Source organism: Cuculus canorus, chromosome 4 (assembly GCF_017976375.1).
Source record: "Cuculus canorus isolate bCucCan1 chromosome 4, bCucCan1.pri, whole genome shotgun sequence".
Lineage (NCBI taxonomy): Eukaryota > Metazoa > Chordata > Aves > Cuculiformes > Cuculidae > Cuculus > Cuculus canorus.
Window position 1 is genome coordinate 35,777,807 of NC_071404.1, and position 22,874 is coordinate 35,800,680.

General features: G+C 40.3%; 1 protein-coding gene across 8 annotated transcripts in view; it reads left to right on the forward strand.

The window, feature by feature from the left end:
- The window catches only part of DCTD (dCMP deaminase), a 63,910-nt gene extending 47,798 nt beyond the window's left edge, over positions 1–16,112 (forward strand). For 4 of the 8 annotated variants that reach the window (XM_054064825.1, XM_054064822.1, XM_054064824.1 and 1 more), the window contains 4 exons: positions 338–473; positions 10,811–10,927; positions 12,477–12,573; positions 14,475–16,110. In XM_054064825.1, the coding sequence (XP_053920800.1) occupies positions 338–473; positions 10,811–10,927; positions 12,477–12,573; positions 14,475–14,553 (429 nt within the window). In that variant the 3' untranslated portion in view covers positions 14,554–16,110. Of the gene's footprint in view, positions 1–337; positions 474–10,810; positions 10,928–12,476; positions 12,574–14,474 lie in introns of all 8 variants that reach the window. The other 4 variants (XM_054064820.1, XM_054064819.1, XM_054064821.1 and 1 more) reach the window with 2 other exon arrangements.
- Positions 16,113–22,874: the final 6,762 nt, after the last annotated feature.

A 22,874-nucleotide genomic window follows, 5' to 3' on the forward strand; every position in this document is an offset into this window, starting at 1 on the left:
CAGGCTGGGATGGGGGTTGCAGGACCAGAGGGGTAGCAGGGTTGCATATGCACTAACTTATTTTAAAGCTCTACCAGTTAGGCACAGATGTAGCGTTGCTCACTAGATGGTGTGACTTAATATAAAGTGAAGCTTGTACCTCTTAAACAAAAATTACAGGACTGTCTTTTCAGATCTCATCTTTCTTATTAGTATATCATTTGCATGCTGTTGGTACTATAGAAGTGATTTTATTTAGGTTAAATAGATTCATTAGATTATTTAATTTTTAGACTATATATTAGATTATTTAATAGATGTATTTAGGTTTATTTATTTATATATTAATTTTATTTAGGTTGGCGCCTGCATTGTAAATTCAGAAAACAAGATTGTTGGAATTGGATACAATGGGATGCCTAATGGCTGCAGTGATGATATACTACCCTGGGCAAGAACAGCAGCACATAGACTAGAAACAAAATATCCTTATGGTAAGGCTTCTTGTGGCTGACAGGTCAGGCTTGTGATGTCTGTATATGTGAAAATTCAGATGGTAAAATATCAATCAGTTTTTCTTCTACTCACCTGATTTTGTTAATGTGCTCATGCGTGGTATATCAGGATAAAAATCACAGCTCTGAAAATAAGTGAAAAGAGTCTTTATGAAGGACTGACTTTCTGATGAAGTATTTTAGTAAATAATTAGCCATTTTGGACAGCGTAGTGAAAACTTGTAAATGTAGTGCAGCTTATTAGCCCACAGTTGATGTGTATGCGGGTAATTGCTGCTTCTATGCGTTTGTCTCCACAGAAGTAACAGAGAGCATGTATATGCAAAACAAATAATCGTGCTTAAAATACAGGTATTAAAATTGTAAACTCCAGTGGCTGTAGGAAATTCCAGTGTTCAGGTGTTCACGGCATAGGCAACAGATAATATGAAGGAGCTGAATTTTCTTTGTCTTGAAGTATGAGATTGCATTCTGTTATTCCATGCCATTTTTGCCCTTCTGGTATGTGTTAGATCTACCCTGCTCTGGGTGAGATGACTTTCATTGTTTTTTTCAGCCTCTGATTTGGTTTACATGAAATCAGTGAGCAAAAGGAGTGATGTTTTCATGGTAAATGTGGCTGAGTGCTGCTTTGGACTCTGTCTTTGTCTTTGCAGCAGGTGAAATTTGTCCTTCTGCAAGCTTGCTTGGAAGGGTCCTCAACAGAGTTGTATGGTTACTCATCTGGGCCAGGTGTGGCTTGCAGGAAGGAAGGAGACAACCTGCTGGGCTGTCTCAGGCTTCATGCCATGAGTGTTGCCTGCTGGGCATGGAAATGAGAGGTGCTTTGTGGCCTGCAGTAATGGCTGTTGGAGAGGAACTGTGGTTGGGAAGCAGGGAGTGTATTCTCTCTTAAAGCCCCCTTCTTCATGTTTCTGCTTCACACCTGCTTTTGCTGCACCTCCGTAGGGTGAGACCAATGCAGCAGAAACCATGGGCATAGGAAAAAGGGGTATTAGGAGCTCCTTCACCCTGTGCTGCATCTCAGCCTGTACTGGACTCAGGAATATCAGGGGGAGGAATCACAAGACTGAACGAGACACCTGAGAAATTTTCCCTTTTTCCTGCAAGGGTGGGGAAGTGAGCACCAGAGTTCAGCTTGTGCAAAGGGATACTGACTCTTTTCCAGTGTACAGTATTTAACTCTGCTTACTAATTCTGTTCTTCACTTGTAACTTCTAACAATTGCTCTGATACAGAAATAAGACTTGCATGAGTTTTGATGTTCCCCGTGTTCACCTAGAGCCGTCTCTGGTTTCCCATAGCATTGAAGTGAAAGATGATGTGCAGGGGCTCAGCACATAATTCATCGGTTTCATATTTGAATTCTTCAAACCCTGGTACTTTATCCTTATTCCCTTTACCAATTTATTACAAAACCTCTAACGTTAACTCTTAAGCTTGAGACAGTTTCATATTATTTTTCATACGTGATGTATTCCCAGCACTAGAGGCAGCTCCTGCCAAATTGTGAGTCTGCTCTATAGCACAGAATCACTGGTTTTGCATGTAATGACGGTACATAAGGTACATAAAGGTACAATTTGGTATGACTGCTCTTTATTTATAGGGTGAGGAAACAAGTGTTAGCCCATTGATTAAATATAAAGTACTGAAAACAAAATATTGATTTTGGTTGAATCTTTATGCTGCTGTAAGGTCTCTGTTCTGAACTAAGATCAGCGTGGGTGTTCTCTGGGACCTGAGCATCTTCCAGGCACTCAATGACCAATTTAAACTGAAAATGCCGTATGAATTTGTGGGGAATCTTTGTACAAGATGACCTGAGAAATTTTTATTTTTTGTTAACTCTGACTCTAGAAGATGTGGAGTAAAATAAAAAATAATAAATGATATTAAAAAAAATGCACTAACTGATCCAAAAGCTTGGAGAGATGAGTTCATTTCTAGGAACTGGTCTAACTACTGCCCTTCCCCCCAAGTATCTTAGTTTTCACCTCATTAGGAAAATCACAACTTTGCAACATCAAGTGTCTGCTGTGATGAATAAACGATCTATTTTGTAATTCACAGATCATTTAAACTCTAGCAGTTTCTTATTAATCTTGATAGCACAGTTGACAGACCAGACAAGTGTGTGTGTGTATATATATATATATAAAAATCTTCTGCTTTAAGAAATTCTGGTGCTAAAATCTCATTAAGCTGTCATGTTTTCATTTCTGCTTTTTGCTAGTCATCACAGCATTTGTGTAAATTGGACTTTTTATCCTTGCTTTTTCCTGTCTAGCTTGTTCAGAGATGGTACAGTCTTACTGTGTGCTCTATTAGCTTGTGGCAATGCTGGCATGTTCGTCACTAGAGCTTCAGTGTAGCTTATTAGGTAATAATAATGGTGATTATGCAGGTACCACCAGTCTAACTTGGAAGATGTCTTCTAGAGCTACTTCATGCCTCTGTAGTGCTACAGAAAAGGGCTGGAGGTAGATCTGAATGCTGATCTCCTGGTTTTATGTACTGTTGCAGGTTAGGCATAAACATTAGCTGCTTCCCATCTATTTCAGACCACTCTGGCTAGCTTTCTACAGAGCAAAGCCTGAGTATTACTTGGTGAATGGCCAACACAAATGCTGCTCTGGAGGGTGGGGTGGAAAAAAACGCTGCAAGAAAATTGTCATCCTTTATAGGTCTATAATGCAAAGCCTGCTGAGATTGTATGCTTAACCCTTCTCCCTCCCTTAGGCCATACTGAGGGATATGCAATGCATACTCTGTTTCTTTCTGTTAAAATACCACTCTGATGGGCTGCAAAAAAAGTCATCTCACTTCTTTATGCACTTTGAACCAAGACATACAAAATAAGTATGTAGTATGGTAGGACTCTGGAGATGTGGAGCCTTGACGAAATCCAGGGCCAAGTGCTGTGTAATGCTGATAGAGCCATGAGTAAGATGAACGTGAGCCAGACTATGCCAGTTGGCCTCAGGACCAAGAGTCAACCCCTGGCCCTGTCGGAGTTTAGCAGCATAGACATAGCAGGGGATTGGACCCAGAGGCTATCTTTGCAGGAGCATGTTATATGATCCTATAATAAATTTATTGAGCTCCAGCAGAACAGATGGATGCATTGACCCCACAGCTCTGATCAGATTCACTGTTTCATGGCTAGAAAACTTCCAGTTTCCACCTTGAATATATTTGTGGCTAGTTTATACATTCTTGTCTGTGCTGGCATTGTTCTTTTGGCCTTACTTACTCACTGTGGTTAACTCTTCTTCCCTTTCCTCTCTCCCCTGTGCACTTACTGATAACAATAACCTTCTGAACTTTTGTTGTAAGCCTAAACAAGTCCTGTCACTCTTAAATTTTACTGTATCTTGAAACTTGTCTTGAAGTTTGCCAGTGTATCAGTTATCTATGTCTGCCGCAGTATGCTGTACATCTCTAGTGTGCGTTTTGTTCAGCTCAGTGTTAGGGAAAGCATTGGGCTTGGTTAAAAAATTTGTATTCACTCAGCCTGCGCTGCTACAGAAAGAAAGCATCAAAATATGGGAGGTAGTGCTCGCTTTACCTTAGAGGATGCAAATGTTTGCAAGGCATTTGGATATTACAGGAATTATGATGTGGATCTCCTCTATTGGTACTATGCATTCTTTAAAGAGTCTTGAAACAGCTTAAAACTCTTTTCCCTCTAGTTGTAGTGTGTATTTGAACAGTTCAGTAGTATAGCCTTGTCATGCTAGAAAGCACTGAGTGTTTTGCAGAATGCTGTTTTTCGCACAGCACAAAATTGGACTTTTGTTGTTACGTTTCAACTGGCTTTATCCAGGCCGCCAGTCACTGATAGGAGTGGGGATGTTTCTGTGCACTCGAGAATGGTTTGAGTTGGAAGGGACCTTAAATATTGTCCAGTTCTGCCCCTGGAGGTTCTGCCGTGGACAGGGACACCTTCCACTGGATCATGTTGCTCAAAGCCTCATCCAACCCAGTCTTGAACACCTCTGGGAATGGGGCATCCATGACTTGTCTGGGGAACCTGCTCCAGTGGCTCACCACCCTCACAGTAAAAAAACTCTTCCTAATATCTAATCTAAATCTATCTAGTTTTCAGTTTAGAGCCATTAGGCCTTGCCCTATCACTCCATGCCCTTGAAAAAGTCCCTCTCCCGTTTTTTTGTAGGCCCCCTTTAGGTACTGGAAGGCTGCTATAAGGTCTCCCTGGAGCCTTCTCTTCTCCAGGGAACTCCAACTCCCTCAGCCTGTCTTCATAGGAGAGTTGTTTCATCCCTCTGATCATTTTGGTGGCCTTCCTTTGGACCTGCTCAAACAGGTCTGTGTCTTTCCTGTGTTGAGGCCTTCAGAGCTGGATGCACTACTCCAGGTGGTGGTCTCACAAGAGTGGAGTAGAGGGGGAGAATCACCTGTCTCGACCTGCTGGTCACACTGATGCAGCCCAGGATACGGTTGGCCATCTGGGCTACAAGTGCACATTGTTGGTGCACATCCAGCTTTTCATCCACCAATAGCCCCAAGTCCTTCTCTTCAGGGCTGCTCTCAATCCATTCTCTGCCCAGCCTGTATTTGTGCTTGGGATGGCCCTGACCCAGGTGCGGGACATTGAGTGTGGCCTTGTTGAACTTCATGACGTTTGCGTAAGCCTTTCCAGGGCCCTGTCTGAAGCCTGTCAATGTCCCTCTGTGTGGCATCCCTTCCCTCCAGCACGCTGACTGCACTACACAGCTTGGTGCCACTGGAAAACTTGCTGAGGGTGCCCTCACTCCCACTGTCTGTGTCTGCTATAGGATATTAAACGATGCCAGTCCTAATACCGACCCCTGAGGAGTGTCACTCATTTAGTGTTCACTTAGTCATTGAGCTGCTGACCACAACTCTTTAGGTGTGACCATCCAGCCAATTCCTTATCCGCTGAGTGGTCCATCCGTGAATTCCATGTCTTTCAATTTAGAGACAAGGATGTCATGCAGGACAGTGTCAAATGCTTTGCTCAAGCCCAGGTAGCTGGGCATCAGTTGCTCTTTTTACCCACCAATGCTGTATCCCTGTCACAGAAGGTCATCAAATTTGTCCTTAGTGAAGCTGTGCTGGCTGTCACCAATAATCTCTTTATTTTCCAAGTCTTCCCACTAATGTTAGTTGCTATGGTCCTGTTATGCCCTCTGTCTCCACTTTAATCTAATAACATCCATTTGACAACCAGTCTCTAATTAAGAGCATTTTAAATTAAAATGACTGGTAAATTTAGAAACCTCTGAGCAACAGAGGAAATATTGAGTAAATATGCTTACAAATATTTATACAGGTTCAGATATGATAAAATATGTGCTGTGGCAAAAGTATGCTCTAATTGAACAGTACCTGCTGTGTAAAATGAAACAAACTGTTATCAACATTTCCTCATGTTAGGATTATGAGCGTTTTGTCAATTTTTTTAGAGAGATGAACACTCGGAGATATTCAGGCAAATGTGACTTTTGTAGAAGCTGTTATTTTGACAGCACAAAACTTGATAAGCCACTATAAGAAAGTGTGATGCTCTTTCTCAAATTGGCAGTGCTGATGCTTCAGCTGGAAGTGAGATCTATAGGAGTCAGTCTCCTCCTACAGCCACTCATTGTCTTGTCCTGCATGGATTTCAGTCCAATTCTGGTGTCATACATCAAATCTCAAGAAAGTTTGAAAAGTTGGAAACAGCAAGAATAATTTCTCTCGTTCTGCTTGCCCACTTAGAAATGCCTCTGTGCATGATGGGAGGAACCGTGAAACAGGGTGGGTTAGCTAATGCTTCTCAGGATTTGAGAGGGATTTCTCTGGTTTGCCCCCAGCAGATTTTGTGATGTTCATAAATGGGCTGAGTGGTACCCATCTTCACGTCTCAGTTTTCCTTCGCAGAAGAAAGCAGTGAGGCTGGGGCTGCTCTCTTTTTGTTACTGCAGTCTGAAGAGGCTGAAGGACTCCAGTAAAATTTGGTGGGGTTATCCTTGTCTCCCTGCCCTGACCATAGCTACTGCTCTTTTTCCAGCACGCAAAGCAAGAAGGAGAGCAGCAGGAATGGCAGAGAGCAATGTCAGCCCAACTTTAGTGTTCTGCCTTCCCCTGATGCAGTGGCCAGCAACCATCCCTGTGCCTTCATAAAGGCTGAAAATGGATTGATGTCATTCTACAAATTCCAGATCCACCAGCCACTGTCGCCAGTGGCTGTCACTCCAGACCCATTCCTTTCCATATTTTGGTCCCTTCCATGATCCTTGCTGTGCCCAGTGTCAGGAGTCCAGTGAGTAAAGGATAACTGGTAGTTGGAGCCTGGACGAAGATGGGATGGTTAAAGCACGAACACGAAAAGGTGAAGATTTTGCCAAAAGTCTGAGGAGAGGTTGGCCAAATTACAAACTCTCTGTATCCATTCCTGTGCGAGGCTTATGTTGAAGAAGGCTGTGCTATTGCCATTTATCTGTATTGAGAGTCTGTAATACCTCTCAAATCAGTTAACATGGAAGTATAAAATCTTATGTCAATAAATAAGTCAAAACTTGATATGTGACAATCTGTATGCATTGAAATGTGTTCTTTGAAATATTTAGTGCATAATTTCTCAAAATTCCCAATCTGGCTCAGTGAGTAATGAATTGTATAGAGAGGTTGCTCCCTCCAGTCCCTCCTTTGATTGCATCTTAAAAGGTGAAATGCCATGGTGGTCCCTACTCCAAGCTCATCATCAAGCATCTAAGCCTTTAAACAGTATAAAGAAACACTTTGACTAGTCCTGTGTTTCTTATAAAATCGCTAGTCAGAACGATTTAGTAGGTGGGAATAGTACTTCTGACTCTGCAGCCCCCTAGGAACATGTTCATGTTGAGCGGTTAATCCTGAAAAAGGACTATTAATAGGGTAAGTAGAGGTCTCTTTTTTACAGGTAAGCTTAAGGATGAGTGCTACCTCATATACGCAACACAAAGCAGTATGAAATGCGAAAAGATAGAAACATTAGCAATTAATACTACTAGTAATGAAGCAGTCATTCCTCTGCTTCCCCCCTCCTCCCGTGAATAGCAGGTGGTAGGAATGTCACAGCACACACTAACATATCATTGCATGGTTATTTATTCAGCTAATGAAGCCTTGCGAGAATACTTTTCAAGCCACTTTTCCAGAATGGAAATGACTGTTGCAGACTTAGTATTATGTTGAGTATATTTGAATATTATTTAAAAAAACAAACCAAAACAAAACTCTGGGGCTCCCATAGGGTACAGTAAAAATTCGTAGTTCTCCTACTCTATTTAAATATATTTTTCAGAGTTCTGAATACTGTGCACCTGCGAAAGCTTATTTTAAGTTAGTTTCTTATTGTATGAGAGAGAATAATGTGTGACTAGTAGTGGGAGCTCTTAACAGGGCAGAAAACTTCATAGCCCCCCAAATGTGAACTACTTGGTTACTAACGCGGTATTTTGGGCTCTTGGATTTGTCTTCTGTCTCTTACTAATGCTATGTACAAAACTGGACAGGTTTCTGGGATAATAGCCTATCTTACTTATAAATTGGTTAACAGACAATGTCTGTCCGCCAGAGAGAGATAGGAATATGAAGAAGAGGGAATGAAGAGTGATGGGACAAGGCCTAAAAATACTTGTCTGATTCCTGTACCTTCTTAAGGATCATCTAGCATAATATCCTTTACAGGCAGATGTCTAGGGAAATGTGTAAAACAAAGACACATGTCATGATAGTTTCCCAGAATATATTCTATGTTCCAACAAATGAGCCAAAACAGTCTTGTATTTAATAGTCCAGTAGATTAGAAAAAAAAAAAAAAAAAGAAATATTGGAATTAAAAAGACGACTTCTGGAATCAGTGCAAACTTCTAGTCACGTACTACTTTCTACAGTAAATGCAGTAAGAAATATTTGGATAGGCTACAGTATGCATGAAAAACCTACCTCCTTTTGCTTTTGAAACAAAAGCCTGCTGGGTTTGTTGGAGACCCCACTATGTTTTGCCTTGGAATTAGTCTTTCTTTCTTCCTTTGTACTGATCTCTGTGTCTTCCTTCCACACCAGAGTGTCGTAACTGTTCTTAACTTCAGGCTTACGTTAAGATGATCAGGAGGCGAAATTTCTCTCTTCCCTCGCTCCAGCCGATTATCTTCTGTGAGTTATTTTTGGCATGAACTTGTTTTTTCTTGGGAAGAGGTTTGTTGTTGAAAGTTTGTAGAAGTCTGCAAAAATAGCCTTTCTTTCTCCTCAGTGCAGAAAGGAATCCTGTCACAGTACTAACAATGAAACTTATTTGCTTTTATGGCTGAAAATTTCTGAGTTTTAGTCAAGGAAAAATATTTACTGAGGGAATTAAGGTTTTTGTTTTAGTTCTGTGAGCCTTTGAAAACATTCCCTCATCCTTCTGTCTGAAGGCCTTCCATATTTTAGACTGCTGCCTAGAACATAAGTGTATCGTTCAAAGAAACTTAAAAGTGATGTTTCTGTCTTGTTGGCGTAAACTAGTTACAGTTGTGGATATGATGATACTGTTTTTCACTCAATCCCCTGTAACTCCTGAAAAATAATTCTCTGAATTTATTTATTGTGAAGCCTACATAAGATTAGTGCAACTCAGTAGTACACTTAGAGTTAAATGTAGTCTCTGGGTTTTCTAAATATATAGGTTCATGTGATTGTATATGTTGTACACTTCATGGCATATGTTTAAAATGCAGTGTGACCCAATTAGAGTTAAAATAAAATAATAATAGTAACAGAAACCTTAATGTGATGGTGCTTGTTTTTTTTTATTGATTTCCTATTCTTATGTTAGTTTCTGCTAACATAAAATAGTTTCTGCTGCATAAACAGCCTTACTGTTTATGAGAAGGTTTGTGGACAGCACAGTCCTGGTGGTGCTGAGGACTGCTTGTAGGAGTCGATACTTAGCTTTGTTTAGCAAGTGTTTGGTCCTTTGTGACTTGTCTTCACGGGAAGGCTTGTGTGCTGTAAGTTAGGCTGTAAATTTATAGTGCATTAGCTGTTATATAGGAAATTCCATGTAGACATCTAGTGCATACAGAAAACATTTCGATTCAGCAAGGATTCCTGCGTGTTGAAGGTGCTGCACTCAGTTATTTGTGTGGTGAGATCATTCACACAGAGGTCAGTACCTAGTAGCAAGTATATTATGAGCTTGTGCTCATAACTTTGCCAGCTTTGATTTTCCTGTGAATTCAAGGGAGAAGAAAGCTACTTTTTTTTTTTTAAATTAAGTCTTCTAAAGAAGCAGTGGAAAAAACTCTTAATGTTATCTGCCCATGCAGGTCTTCAGATGACCTCAAGCCCACACCACACTTGAGCACTTGTTTATGAAGTAAGTCAGGGCAGCAGGCAGTTTCCTGGTAGGTGGGTGTATAAATTATGCAACTTGGTTCATTCCTAGGAGTAAATAGGAAGTTCTTGCAGAGATCCTAATGTTTTTTTTTTCAAAAGTTCATGGTGGATGACACAGAAACTGCGCTCTTCTCACCTGTGTTGGTAACACAGTAGATAATCTGATGTGCACAGCATGAAAACTTGAACCCTAAAGTGCAATCTGTCCAGAAAGAGCTGTTGTGTTACGGTTGAAGAAGTCAGGTTAGTCTGTTGCTACTTGGCCTGGCTCAGATCCATGGAGAAATAGAGGACTTTGTTTTCCTGCTTGGGAAGTCTGGCACCTTTTAATAAGCAGTAAATTCACTTTAATATTAAAGCTGGGACATTTTTATGATCGAGTGTGTCTTGTGTATTCTTGGGGTGAAAGAATCATGCAGCAGCATTGAGCCGTTCTGAGACCCAGAGGACAGAGCTGCTTGGTTTTACTTTGCGATTCTCCTGCCTTTAAGAGCGCACATTGTGCTCTTATAACCATAAGACTGTTCCTATCTGTGCATGTAAACACATAAATGAGCTGTTTTATACAGGCAATTAGATACTCCAGAGAGTTGTGAAGCTGTGAGATATTGCTTCACTTAGGGTGGTTGCAACTACTTGGCCCACAGCCTGCGGCTTTGTTGCCTGCAATAGGTGTTGGCAAACAGCAATGCTAATGCGCTTAATATCATTACTAATCAGAGCCTGGTCAGAACAATTGACCTTCATCGATCTTGGTATTTCTGCTTTTATTTCTTCCTCTGGCCTTTATGACAAGCTGTGCAAGCTATTTGCCTTTGAAAGGATGTAAGCAGTTAGATTGTAACTCTTTAATTTTAGTTTGACTGATTTATTTTAATGAACGGTATTATGAATTGTTTCTTTTTTTTTTTTTTTTAAATCAGTGTGCCATGCTGAATTGAATGCCATCATGAACAAAAACTCAGCTGATGTGAAAGGCTGCAGCATGTATGTTGCTTTATTTCCATGTAATGAATGCGCAAAGCTCATCATCCAGGCAGGTAAGGAGTAGTGCCAGCTTGCTTTGTCAAGGTTGCAGTGCTGCCTGCTTGTTGGTGTCTTACAACGCATGTATTTGATGTTAAATTGCTGCTGTTAGATCTAAATTAATTGCACTGTCAACTTCATAAGATGCTACTTGTGGGGTTTTTTTTGCATCTGAACAGTGCCAAATTTTTCCAGTGCTAATTGCATCTTCTGTGATTCTAAGCGTGCCTCTAATTTAGGTTTGTAACTTCTTAGACCAGGAGCTGCCAAAGAACAACACAAGCTTTGCATATAATTACTGTCAATTTTACTGTGCTCTGACACATTGAATAGAGTAGGGCAGAAAGAAATAAACTTCTGCATGACAAAAGGTCTGTTGGGAGTATATACATGAAATTTTAATTTGAATATGATGCATAGTGGATATTTGAAGATTTTAAAATATCTTTGCTCATAAATGTCATAAGACTTCTATGATCCTACTTTAATTATGTCTTTCATTACAATTGTTATAAATCTGTGCTACTGCAGCAAGTGTGCTGGCCTAAATGCGTCGCCTTTTTTTGGATTAGGCATATCTGCAGTAGGCTTCAGTTTCATAAAAATCTTTGCTTAAGGTAGCATAGCTTTTGGTCATTGAGTAGTTTCGCAGTCCTTGGATTGCTGTTCTGCGGAGTTTTGCCACTAATAGCCATGAGAATCTAAGAAGAAAGTAGCAAACAGAATTCTTTATTTTGGTCAATTTAAAATGAACAGAGGTGAAGGGGGAAAAACAACGGTATTCTGTATTTGTGCTACATTTCTCTCATTTACTGATTAAAAATCAAATGGTCTTAAAGGTAGATTGGCTGCTTTGTTCGCAATGTAGTCACTTATCCTTTTCCTTATGCAATTAGGATAGCACTAAATTGCAATGTGTGGATATTTATGTTGTCTAGTAAATATAGTAAGGTGTTGACAGACTGAAACATTTGTATGTTCTCCTGAGTAAACCTTAACACTTCTCCCCTGCCTAAGTAATTTAGGTATAGATCATGGAACAGTTTGAGACAGCATGTGTTTATGAGGATTTTAACCTGAGACTGGGAGTTATTTACAAAACAGAGAACAAAAGGAAAAAGGTTTCTTTTATAGCTATGCGTTTGAAAGGGGAATGGGATTTGGGGTTTAAGTTCTTTCTGGGGACTTTTGTCTGTATTAGAGAGATAGAAAGATAACTTTTCAATTATTTTGACAGAAAGGCTTAATTTCAAGTTTGTCTGTCAGCTTGTGCTTTTGCCTGCAAGCTTTTGGTTCTGGCTTTCTGACTTAAACTTAGGTAAAAGGGGAGAAAAAAATAATTCCCAGTATTTTTGAAAGAATTGTCTTCTGAAACAGCTCTGTCTTACCTTATTCTCAAGTACTGTCTATAGTATTTTGGGAAGGAATGGGTACCAAGGAGTTCTAGAGTGTGTGGATGAATGCTGCCTTTTCTGGGTTTGTGCCTGACTTTTTACGTGACTTTGCTTGGGGTTTTTTTTTTCCCAGAATATTTCTAACATTTTTTCTGTATGCCTTTTTTAGGCATAAAGGAAGTTATTTTTATGTCTGACAAGTATCATGACACTATAGAAATGACAGCTGCACGACGGATGTTTGATTTAGCAGGTATTATATACAGGTAAGAGAGCTTTTGATTAACTTTATTTTTATTTTTGAAAGGAAACAATGGTGTGTAAACCGAACCAACCTTAGAGTAATAGCTTTCTTCTTTGCATCATGTGGTGTTTTATTTTCTGGTGGTGTTTGTAGATGGCTTGCTCTGTATGCCGGCAAAAGATACTAGGTTGACAGACTGTCGCACCATTCTTTTTGTCTTGTGTATGGTTAAATTTCAATTTTATAACATTTGTATGAAGAAATGGTCCATTTGGAATATTCATTTCATTCCTGGAGTGCAATAGAAGTTGCAGATATGATCATTATTTGTTACATTTTACTCGAGAGATTCATTGCTGACCCTGCTTGGAGAAGGAGGTAAGACTAGAGGACGTCCTAAAGCCCCTTTTAACCTGAATTATCCTGTGATCATGTGAGTTGGACTGAAATGACCAATGAATATTTTTTGGTGTGTTACCTGAGATTTTAGTATTTTTATTACAGTCAATTTAGGAAGGTGTCAAAGCAGCCACCCAGAATTAATTTTCAGTGCCTTTTTCTTGTGAGAATAGGATAAAACTTGGAATATTAACCTTAAAGTACTGAGAATCTGAAAAATGTTTGAAGAGTGGGGTTTTTAAAGGCACTGACAGAGATACCTAAAGACAATCTGTTCAACAGTGATTTTGATAGCAATAACATGCTGTGGGTGAGGCTAATTATGCAGTCATGGAGGTTTTGCAACTTTAAAAAGTTTTACAATATTAATATAAAGGCTTCGAAAAATTCGCAAACATAAGATTCCTGACAGGTAAAATTTTAGGATGAAAGGTACCTGCTGGGCTAAGAAACATCCATGAAAACACACAGCAGTACTTCAAATTCACTTTTAGTCCTTCACTGTATTTCCTGTCTACTGAGCGCATTTGGCTAAGAAGCATAAATCATTCTCTTGCAAGTCAAATCTTGTAACTTCTGCAGGGTGAGAAATGTTTCTTGCATTTCAGGGTGCTATTCTGGTCAAAGAATCCAGATTTTCTGTGGTCAGCAGCATGTGCTTTTCTATGTTGGCTCTTATTCATTCTTGTATTGATTATTAAGGATGTAGGTGGTACTTAATGAATCTCTTGAACTGAACTGCAGAGCTTAATTAGGCACTAAATCCACACTATTTGCATAATCCTTTGTTTACTGGTAGACTGGAAAATATATGCTCAGTCCCCATATACCTTCCTTGCTAATTGCTGTAGCAGATGCTCTAATGATAATAAAAGGAAACATTTGGTGGCAGTATTAATTTTACAGTTCTAAAGTTACGATTTGAAAATTATTCCCTCTTAACTAGTTTGGTTTTTCCCTAGCATGATGCATAATGTGATCTATTCCCCTAGCACAAGAAATATTTTAATATACTGGGGCAGAGTTTGAAACTTTACTTAGAAAAATGAGCAAGGAAAAAGTGATCAAAATATTTATCAAAATCTATTTCAAATATATTTTTGTATACGTAACATGTGTACAGTATATTCAAATACTGTAATGGATACCTATATGTGTACCAATAGCTGTATATATTAAAAAAAATTGAAATATAAGTGTATGTGAACAAAAATCCCAGCTCTGGTAACATGATGCCACCACCTGCAGCTAAGTTGTTAAAAGTTCTTTGACTCCTGTGTAATTTATGGACTCCAATAGCCAAAGAATGTACAGGCTAACCCACCCCATGTGTCTTTTTTGTCTTAGTCTTTCTTGTCCAGGTTTCTCTCAGTGTGGTGCACTATAATTGGCTCCCATAGAGATGAAAACGATGTGAATCCAAGGAGGGTTTTTTTTTATTCCTTCAAAAATTTAGCTGGAGCTAAAGCAAGCAAAATGTTTTAACTGCTCACTAACTAATATCTGTATTTTTCTTTATTTTAGGGAATTCAAGCCAAAGTGTAACAAGATCATCATCGACTTTGATTCAATTAACAGCAGACCAAGTCAAAAGCTTCTGTGAATTAAGTCTCATTAAGTCTCTAGAAGACTGTAATTATCCTTTTCTAAAAAGCTGCTAATGCCTTTCATCTTGAAGTTACTTGCAACTTTTTAATGGCTTCTGTAGCTAAAGCAGTCTTCTAAGAAATCCAATGCATAAAATGTCCCTTTCACTTCATCTTGTCATGTGGAATCTAAATCTACTTAAAAAAATTTTAATGTCTTTATCAAAATTGCTTAAAAAGTCTAGAGACATGTAGATGAGACAATATAACGTATGTCAGGAAAACTGTTCTGATTCTTGCTGTATTCATCACCACATGCTCTGATAGGCTGTCAGCATTGATTTAGACTCAGTTTAACAGCAGTACTTACTGTAACCAGTAGTACATTGGAATACGCTAATATATGTTGATCTCTCTCTCTCGGATATGTGGATCGAAATAGCTGAGCCTAATAAAGGACAAAAAGTGTAATCCATGCAAATACTAATCTTCCAATTAGCATAACACTAATATTTTAAAAGGTTATACAGCTTAAAGAATGTGTGGTATTCTGCATATGTTGTCCAACAAATGAAATACTGATTTTTCTTGCATTAATAATTGCTGTCTAACACTGCCGTGCATGGGTAGGGGTGAGAGGGGGTGTTGTTCTATGAACGGACCATGCTGGACCATGCTTTACAGGTGCTTTCAAGTCCTTCTTTCCTTAAGCCTCCAGGATTGGAAGGAGTTGAGGGAATAAATAATTTGGCTTTTCACCTTTGAGACTCTTACTTGGAGTTGTTTTTCATGTGTAGAAGGATATTGGTTTATTGGTCTATGCTGTTTCTAGACAATCCAACATATTTCAGTCTTAGAATCAACCTGAAAGGTAACTGAATCATTTTTTGTCCTTGGAGAGAAATTGGAGATAGTCAAACTGTATCCATATCTGCGCCAAAAGAGGTAATTATGGTGTTAGCATGTTTCCCAGTGCTGGCGTAGTACCTTCATTTTCATAAATGTTGCCTAAAATAATATCCTTTTTAATTTTATCTGGAGATCTGGGAATAGATTTGACTTCCTTTTCTCTAATTTGATTTTTTAGAATTAAATATGCCTAATGGCTTTGTTTAGATAACATTGATGGTTGGTTTTTTTTTTTTTAAGTGTGGTTATACTTCAATGAGCTTTTATTTTCTCTATAAAAGCTTTGTTTCATATTTTGGGACATTATGTAATTTGGCTTCATACCAGTATTATTAAAGTCTTATTAAAATCCACTACATTGAAGTAGACTCATTATTATAATATTAAACCATGTGCTTGGCTCCAGAGTGCTGCTGGGTTTGCAATCATATGCAAAGCATATTTTGTGCATTTGTGATATTACATAAAGTGTAATGTGCGCGGACCATTTGGCTACTAAAGGGAGCATTGTAATGTATTATTAGATGTGTCCATTTATAAAGTAATTTCTGACTTTCTCTTTTTTCCCAACAACTGTTTTCCACCTCAGAATTGGTGTGTGGCTTATTGCCAGAAGAAGAAATTTGCACACATGTGGAGGGGGAGGGTGAAACCTGAAAAATTACTTTAATAAAATGTTGCTAAAACGGCTTATGCACATTTTTTCTTTGGCCTGAATTAATAAGTAGAAGCATTTTGAGTTACACTGGTCTGACAATGGGACAGGGGAGAGAAGAAGCAGAATTTTTGGTTTTGGCAGTAAAATTGCTATTATCTTCATAGATAATTGCCGATCTAGATTCAGACTTAACAGATATATGCATTATGATTCTGGCTACTTGAGGTATTTTTATGTCAGGCCTTGGATAATGGGAATGTATAATGTGCATAAAAACTCAGGAGTTTTTTGAACCAATGTCCTGGTAGTATTAGGAATGTACTATTTTTTATAATGACTTATTTTTTTTCCCAAGGACTTTCCTGTTTGTGTAAAAAAAGAGCAGTACTGGAGAATATGATAGGATTTTATATTTCTTCTGATCAGTTTTTGTTCTAATAGAACCACATCTTCGGGCTTTCGGGGTAACTGCCAGTTGATTCGGTCTACTAAGTGGGCTCTCTGATTTCCAGGGGAACTTTGCAGAAAGGGCATATGCACACTCTCGAGACAGCGCGTGTGTGGTTTGAGGTTAATGTTTTAGAGCAAATCTTAAAGAAGCTTTGACCTTTACTTTGTGTGCATGCCTAGAAATCTGTATGCTTCTGGCTTTTTTTTTTTTTTTTTTGTCTTAATAGTTCAGGGATTAGCACTTTGACTTCCAAATTACTGGAGGAAGCAATGAAAACAGGTAAATTTAATAACCCACGTTTCTGCTCCTGAAGCTCGAGTTCAAGATGAACAGAATCATCTAGGCTGGAAGGACCTCTAGAGGGCATTTAGTCTTACCCTTTGCTGAAAGCACCATTAATTTCCAAGCTAGATCCAGTTGCTCAGGACTTGTCCAGGCAAGTGTCTCAGAGGACAGAGATTCTGCAGCCCTTCTGGTCATCCATTCCAATATTTGACCCTCACTGACACCCTCACTGTGTCCCGGTCAGAATTTCCATTGCTACAGCGTGTCTGTTGCTTCTCATCCTTTTGTTGTACTTGTCTGAAAGTCTCTCTGTCTTCTCTATAACCACCCATCAGGTAGCTGAAGTCAGCAGTTATTTTCCCTGCACTTCTAACCTTTTCCAGGCTGAACAAGGGCCACACTCTGATCCTTTTCCATGCATCATGTGCTCCTCCCTCTCACCACCTCACTGTGTCCCCTCACTGTCTGTTTCATACTGGGGAGCCTACAAATGACACTGCTCCAGGTGTGGCCTTACCTAAGCTGAATAGAGCAGCACAAATAATCACTTCTGTTGACCTGCTGGCTGCACACTTTCTTGTAGAGGCTGGGATGTGGATAGTTTCTCTGCTGCAAGGGCGTTTCATCACTTGTCGACCTGCATTCCTGTGTTCTTTTGTCCAGTGGGCACCCTGCTGGCATGGAGTTGTTGGGTTCCTAGTGCAGGCATTGTGTATCCATCAGCCTGTTCCTCCAGCCATTAGTATAGCTGGACTTTGCACTGCTAAGCACTGACACTTTCAGCCTGATGGCTCACCAAGGTGAAGCTCAACAAGTTCCATTGTGGCCACAAGCATCACTTCCATGGTAAACCACCACCCCTGCAGCCTGCTTGGGGAGAGGGGCGGTGACTGCAGGCTGAGACTTCACTAGAGGTTGCTTGAGAAACCCAGTACAGGAAGCTGAAAGGAGACTGGGGAGCACTACGGTAGTTATTTCAGGAGCATTAATTGGAAGAAGAAGCCACATTCAAATAAAATACTGAGATCGTATCCAGTTCAATATAATTCTGTCTTAAAGGTTAAGTCTAAATCCTGCCATTGTCTAGATTTTCCCTCTAAATATTATTCCATTCCTCTGTTAGAGAACCCAAGGAACTATCAGTCTTATTTACATAAATGTCATTTAAGAAAGGGTGGTTTCACAGGCTGGCATACTGAATGATAGCATAATCTCAATTTTTTAAGCTCTGATCGCTGACTGAGCATTTTATTGCTTTGTGTATTAGGAATTTTTTCACCAAGATATCAAAAAGTAGGCTGTGACCAGTACAGTTGTTCTGATTTCCAAAATAGCCTGTGATAACGTGGGAAATAAAAGCTCTTCTGGTGCTTCACTCAGCTGGAAAGCTCTGTGTACGTAACTGCAGAAGCTGCAGTAGTTCATTGGCCACCAAAATGAATCTTGCAGGGATTTTAAACTGCTGAGAAGGAGCAAAATAAACAAAAATTCTGACCTGCCACACTTGGTTTTTCTTGCTGAAGCTGGGTGATGCAAGTGAGGTGGGACAAAGTGCAGAGGCCTCACCTGCTCATCCTGAAGCAACAATTACAGAAGGCTGTGTCTCCGCCAAAGGCCTGGGATAAGCTGACGAGGTGTGGCTGGTGCTGTGGGGAGCAGGTGGGCTGGAAGGAGCCTGGAAGCTGCTGTTGAGCTGTGTGAGACTCATGAAGGAGCAGCGAGCAGTACTTATCAGTAATCCAGCAGAGCTGGCTTGGGTTTCTGCTACACTGGGAGCACTTAAGGAAGGATGAAGTACAGAAGTGACCACAGCTGAAAGGCCATTTGCTTGCAGCTGTTTCTTCTCAGTTGTAGGTAAGAAAAGGATTTATATAATACAGGCTGAAAGTATGAGGTACCAACTCTTTCTCTCTTCAGGGGTGATGGCTCAAAGGGTTTGTACCACTAAAGCCTCTTTTAGCAGATTTCTCTCTCCCTTCCCTTTAAAATCCAGGTTTATATAATGTAAAACCCTCTGATTTGAGAACAGAGGGGTAAAACTTGTTTCAAGTGTGTAGTCTGCATCTGCTCCATGTTCTCAGCCTGGGAACTACTGAAAGGTGAGTGGTAGAAATGCATTAAACAGAGCTGACTGTCTAAGAAGCCTTATACGAAACCTTTAAACCTGTGTTCTCTTCCTTTTACACTTAACTCATCTGTTTACATTCTCTGACTTGAAGGAAATGAGGGGGAAAAAAGGAGAAAAAGAGTATTCGTGAACTGTCTCTGCCTCGTTCAAAAAAACCAGAATTTACAGCTCAGTTAAATGGCAGTGAAAGCTGTAATGAAGCATGCAGTTAATCAAACTATGGAAGAGTGCAGCGTTTGTTTGGGTTTTTTTTCTGGACTAGGAGCTTACTCGCAGCAGCTCACTTCTCAACATTGCACATCTTAGGAAGCAGTGGATTTACGTCTCAATGCTTCACAGGCACTGATGCAGCTGAGCTTTGAACCCCTTCCCTGCTGAGAAGGCATCCCTGGAGAAAGGTGCCTTGAGCAGCTCCATGCCTGCAAGGCAGCACCAGATAATTGTGGTGGGAGGGCTGCTGCCTGTCGCTCCGGATAATGAATGTGAAGTGCACCGTCTTTCTGTGAACTGTGCAGCAGAAGGGAAACACTTAAAACAGAGACATATGTGACAGAGTCCATGAATTACAGTGATTTGGTTGGTGCCTCTACCTGATTTTTTTTTTTTTTTTTTTTTTTTTTTTTTTAGGAGGGAGGAAGAAGAAGGTGTTGGAATGGGAAACTGCTACCCCTGGCCTGGATGCCTCAAGGTTTATGCTGGAAAATCTGGCCTAGGTCAGGGCACTCCCTCTCATCCAAATATGAGGGGAAAAGAAAATGAAACTCAATGTGCTGGATTTTTAGTTGTTGACATTATTTACTGTGCTTTTAACAAGCAGTGCCCTAAGGAGAAGGAGAATAATGTGCTCCAGCGCCAAAAAATGCATAATAAAGAAGCAATTGCCTATAGTTTCCTGGGATTTTTTACTCCTAGCTGTCTACCTCCCTGTTCTTTCGTTGTTTCAAGCTAATGTGTATTTCAGTTCTGCCATGCAAATATTCAGAAGGGCTCCCTGCACCAAAGGAGAGGAAACAAAATATATTCAAATCACCACTTCAGTGGCTTAAGTTGTGTCTTGGTTTGCTGGAGACTTGGGTACATTCTTTAGTTGGCCGGATACTGCTGTTGCTGCTTGTTGACTCGTGCTGAATTCTTTTATGTGGCATATCTTGTTGTGAGAGATTTTTCCTCCACTGTTCAATCACTGCTAATCAGAATGTTGCTGGGTAAACAGGACTGATTAAAATTAAAATTTTAATTTTGTGTTGTAAACAATGTGGCACTTTAATGGTTGTACTGTTATTAAAGATACTAGTAATAATGGTCTAGCATTTTGTGGTATGGTTTTCATATTTATTTCTTGAAGTGCTGACAGGTTTTGCTAAAGAGCTTCACATTCAGATGCCAGGATTTTGTATTCAATGTATTCCCTTTTTCAGTGGTGAACATACTTAATTGTATTGGATATGGTTATCCTATTTATTCTTTCTGATTTTAAATCTCATGGAGAAGAAATGTTTTAGTAACAGCTGGGGATGTTACACTGTAAGGAACAGCCGTGTCATTAATGCCTTAGTCTATATGAATCTACTCATTGCTGTTAAAATTGCTTATCTGTCTTCCAAAGGAGAAAAAACAGAAGCTGGTTAGGTGTGGAAACACCTTTAAAAGAGTGTTGGCTGGTGCTTGGAGACTTGCCCTGAGGAAAGAAACAGGGAAGACTAGAAAGCTCTTGACAACAAAACAAATTTGTGATGGAATATTGAAGTTTGAGGATGAAAGGAAGAGAGAAAAGGAAGCGCATGTTTGTACAAAAGGTCTGGTACCTATCAGGCCTTTCAAGGCCGTAAGAAGCTGTCTGGAAATGGGGAGGGAAAGAGCCTCCCTGTGATTTGGAGAAAAAACTGGTGTAAGAAGGAGGGTGGAGAGCTTGAGCATTGTAGATGACCCTGTTCTACACTGGAAGAGCTTTTCAGAACACCTAGGGAACATACATGCTGAAAAATCTGTTCCCCTTGTGCTAACTAGAGTTGCATTTTGAAACTAATAGGCTTCATAAATGCTTCTAGTGTGCCTGGCCACAAAGAGGAGGTCACTGCAGAGCACTTGCATGGTTAGTTTGTGGGAGTATGCTGAAATTACTGTGCAGGCTTGATGCAGCTGGAGTGCAGCCTCTGCTCCAGGGAGTCCCATGGACAGCCCATAATCTGGGGGACTGTGCAGGAGGCAGGCTGTGTTCTGAGAGTCAGCATCTCTATAATGAAAATAAAACTTGCCAGCAGCTTTCACAGTGCATTAGCTCCTGGTGATTTCCAGGTGTATGTTTTGACTGCTGCCTCTTCCTCCCATCCCTGCTTTCTTGCATCCTCGCACTGTCTCTCCCTGCAGCCCCCGTCATCTCTTTGACAGCCTTTTTCCCTCTAAGGATTTGCAGAGATATGAGCAAAAGGGCCACATAGCAGAAGCGGTATGGGCCAGGGTTGTGGGTCCCTGCATCTTCCACTCCTCCTCCCTCAAATATGGGGTCTTGCAGCACGATAGCCACCTCCCCAGCGTTCTGTTATGTGGAATGGAGTGGGACTCATGGTGAGCATCTCCATCCAAGGGATACTTGTCCTCTCCCTGGGTGACACTGTGGCTTGGTTCAGGCAGGATGTCCCTGGAAATAGGATGCTCCTGCTGCTCTTCTCTTCGTTGCTCATGCTGGTTCACTTTCCTGTCTGGAAGTGCTACTGCATGAGTGTTGGTGAGCCAGCTCAGCGCCCAGCAGGATACCTGTCCCTGGGGATCCTAGAACCCCTAGGACTGACTCAGGCCTGCAGAAAGGTGCCTGATGTTTGGGATGGCTCTCACTGAGAGGCATAATAAAACTGTACCTTTGTACATTTGGTTTGAATAAAAACTTTCACAGTCCAATGCTATTGTTCACTTCTGGCCAGTTCATTTCCTTTTCTGTTGATCAGAGCTTGGAGTGCAAGAAAAGCCGTGATCGTCCTTTGCAGTGAGCTAGTAAGCCTGTATAAGTATGTGGGTGTATTCCCCTTGCAGCTAAGGTGACTAAAGTACTACGTATTTCCTGTTCATGACAAAATGTAAAATATGTACTTAACTATCCTTTAAGTCAGTGGGGCTAAAGCTGATGATGTGCTCACATCCTTCCCTGGCTTGAGGTCTATAAAGAGCCTGATGTCCTGATTGGCATTCAAATAACATCTCCCTGACAAAATCTGTGAAAACACAGCTTTATGGCTTGGTAATAAATATTCTGATTTCAGATTCTGCCCTCAAGTACAGGCTATTTCTTACCTGGATTGATTTTAAATGCACGTTTATCTCAAACCAATGTAACTAAGGCGTTCTTTTACATATCCCATAGTGGGGAAATAGGAACGGATTAGGGGAGAGCAAAAGAGAGCCGTTTCAGGCCTCACTCTTCTCAAATGAATAAGTCCCTTTAAAAATCAAAATAATGGTGTGGTACTGGACTGTCACCATATTTGTTTTGTTTTATAAGGTTAAGGCATAACTACCAGCATTGGGCACGCAGAACTGACTGACTTCACCTCAAACAAAGAAGAAATATCTAGGAAGATGAGTGTTTCTGAGAAACTGGTGTTGGAGAGAACAGGTCATGTTCTCGCATGCCCAAATGTGTTTTCTTCCTGAGGAAAAAGTCTCCAAAACAAAGGGCAGATTTTCATAATGTCTGAGGGATTTCTTGCCTTTTCTTGGTTTCCTTTATTGTTTTTTTTTTTTCCCATAGAGATCTTCCTATCTTGGTGCTTAAAACTATCTGGCAGGTGTGTTTATGACTTTCCTCACCCATGTCGTTTCCCTGACTACAGAAAGAGTCCTTTCCAAGGTGCATGCCTGTACACATGTAGCAGACACTTCTTGTCCCCACCCTCCTCGGCTGTGCTACCCGGGA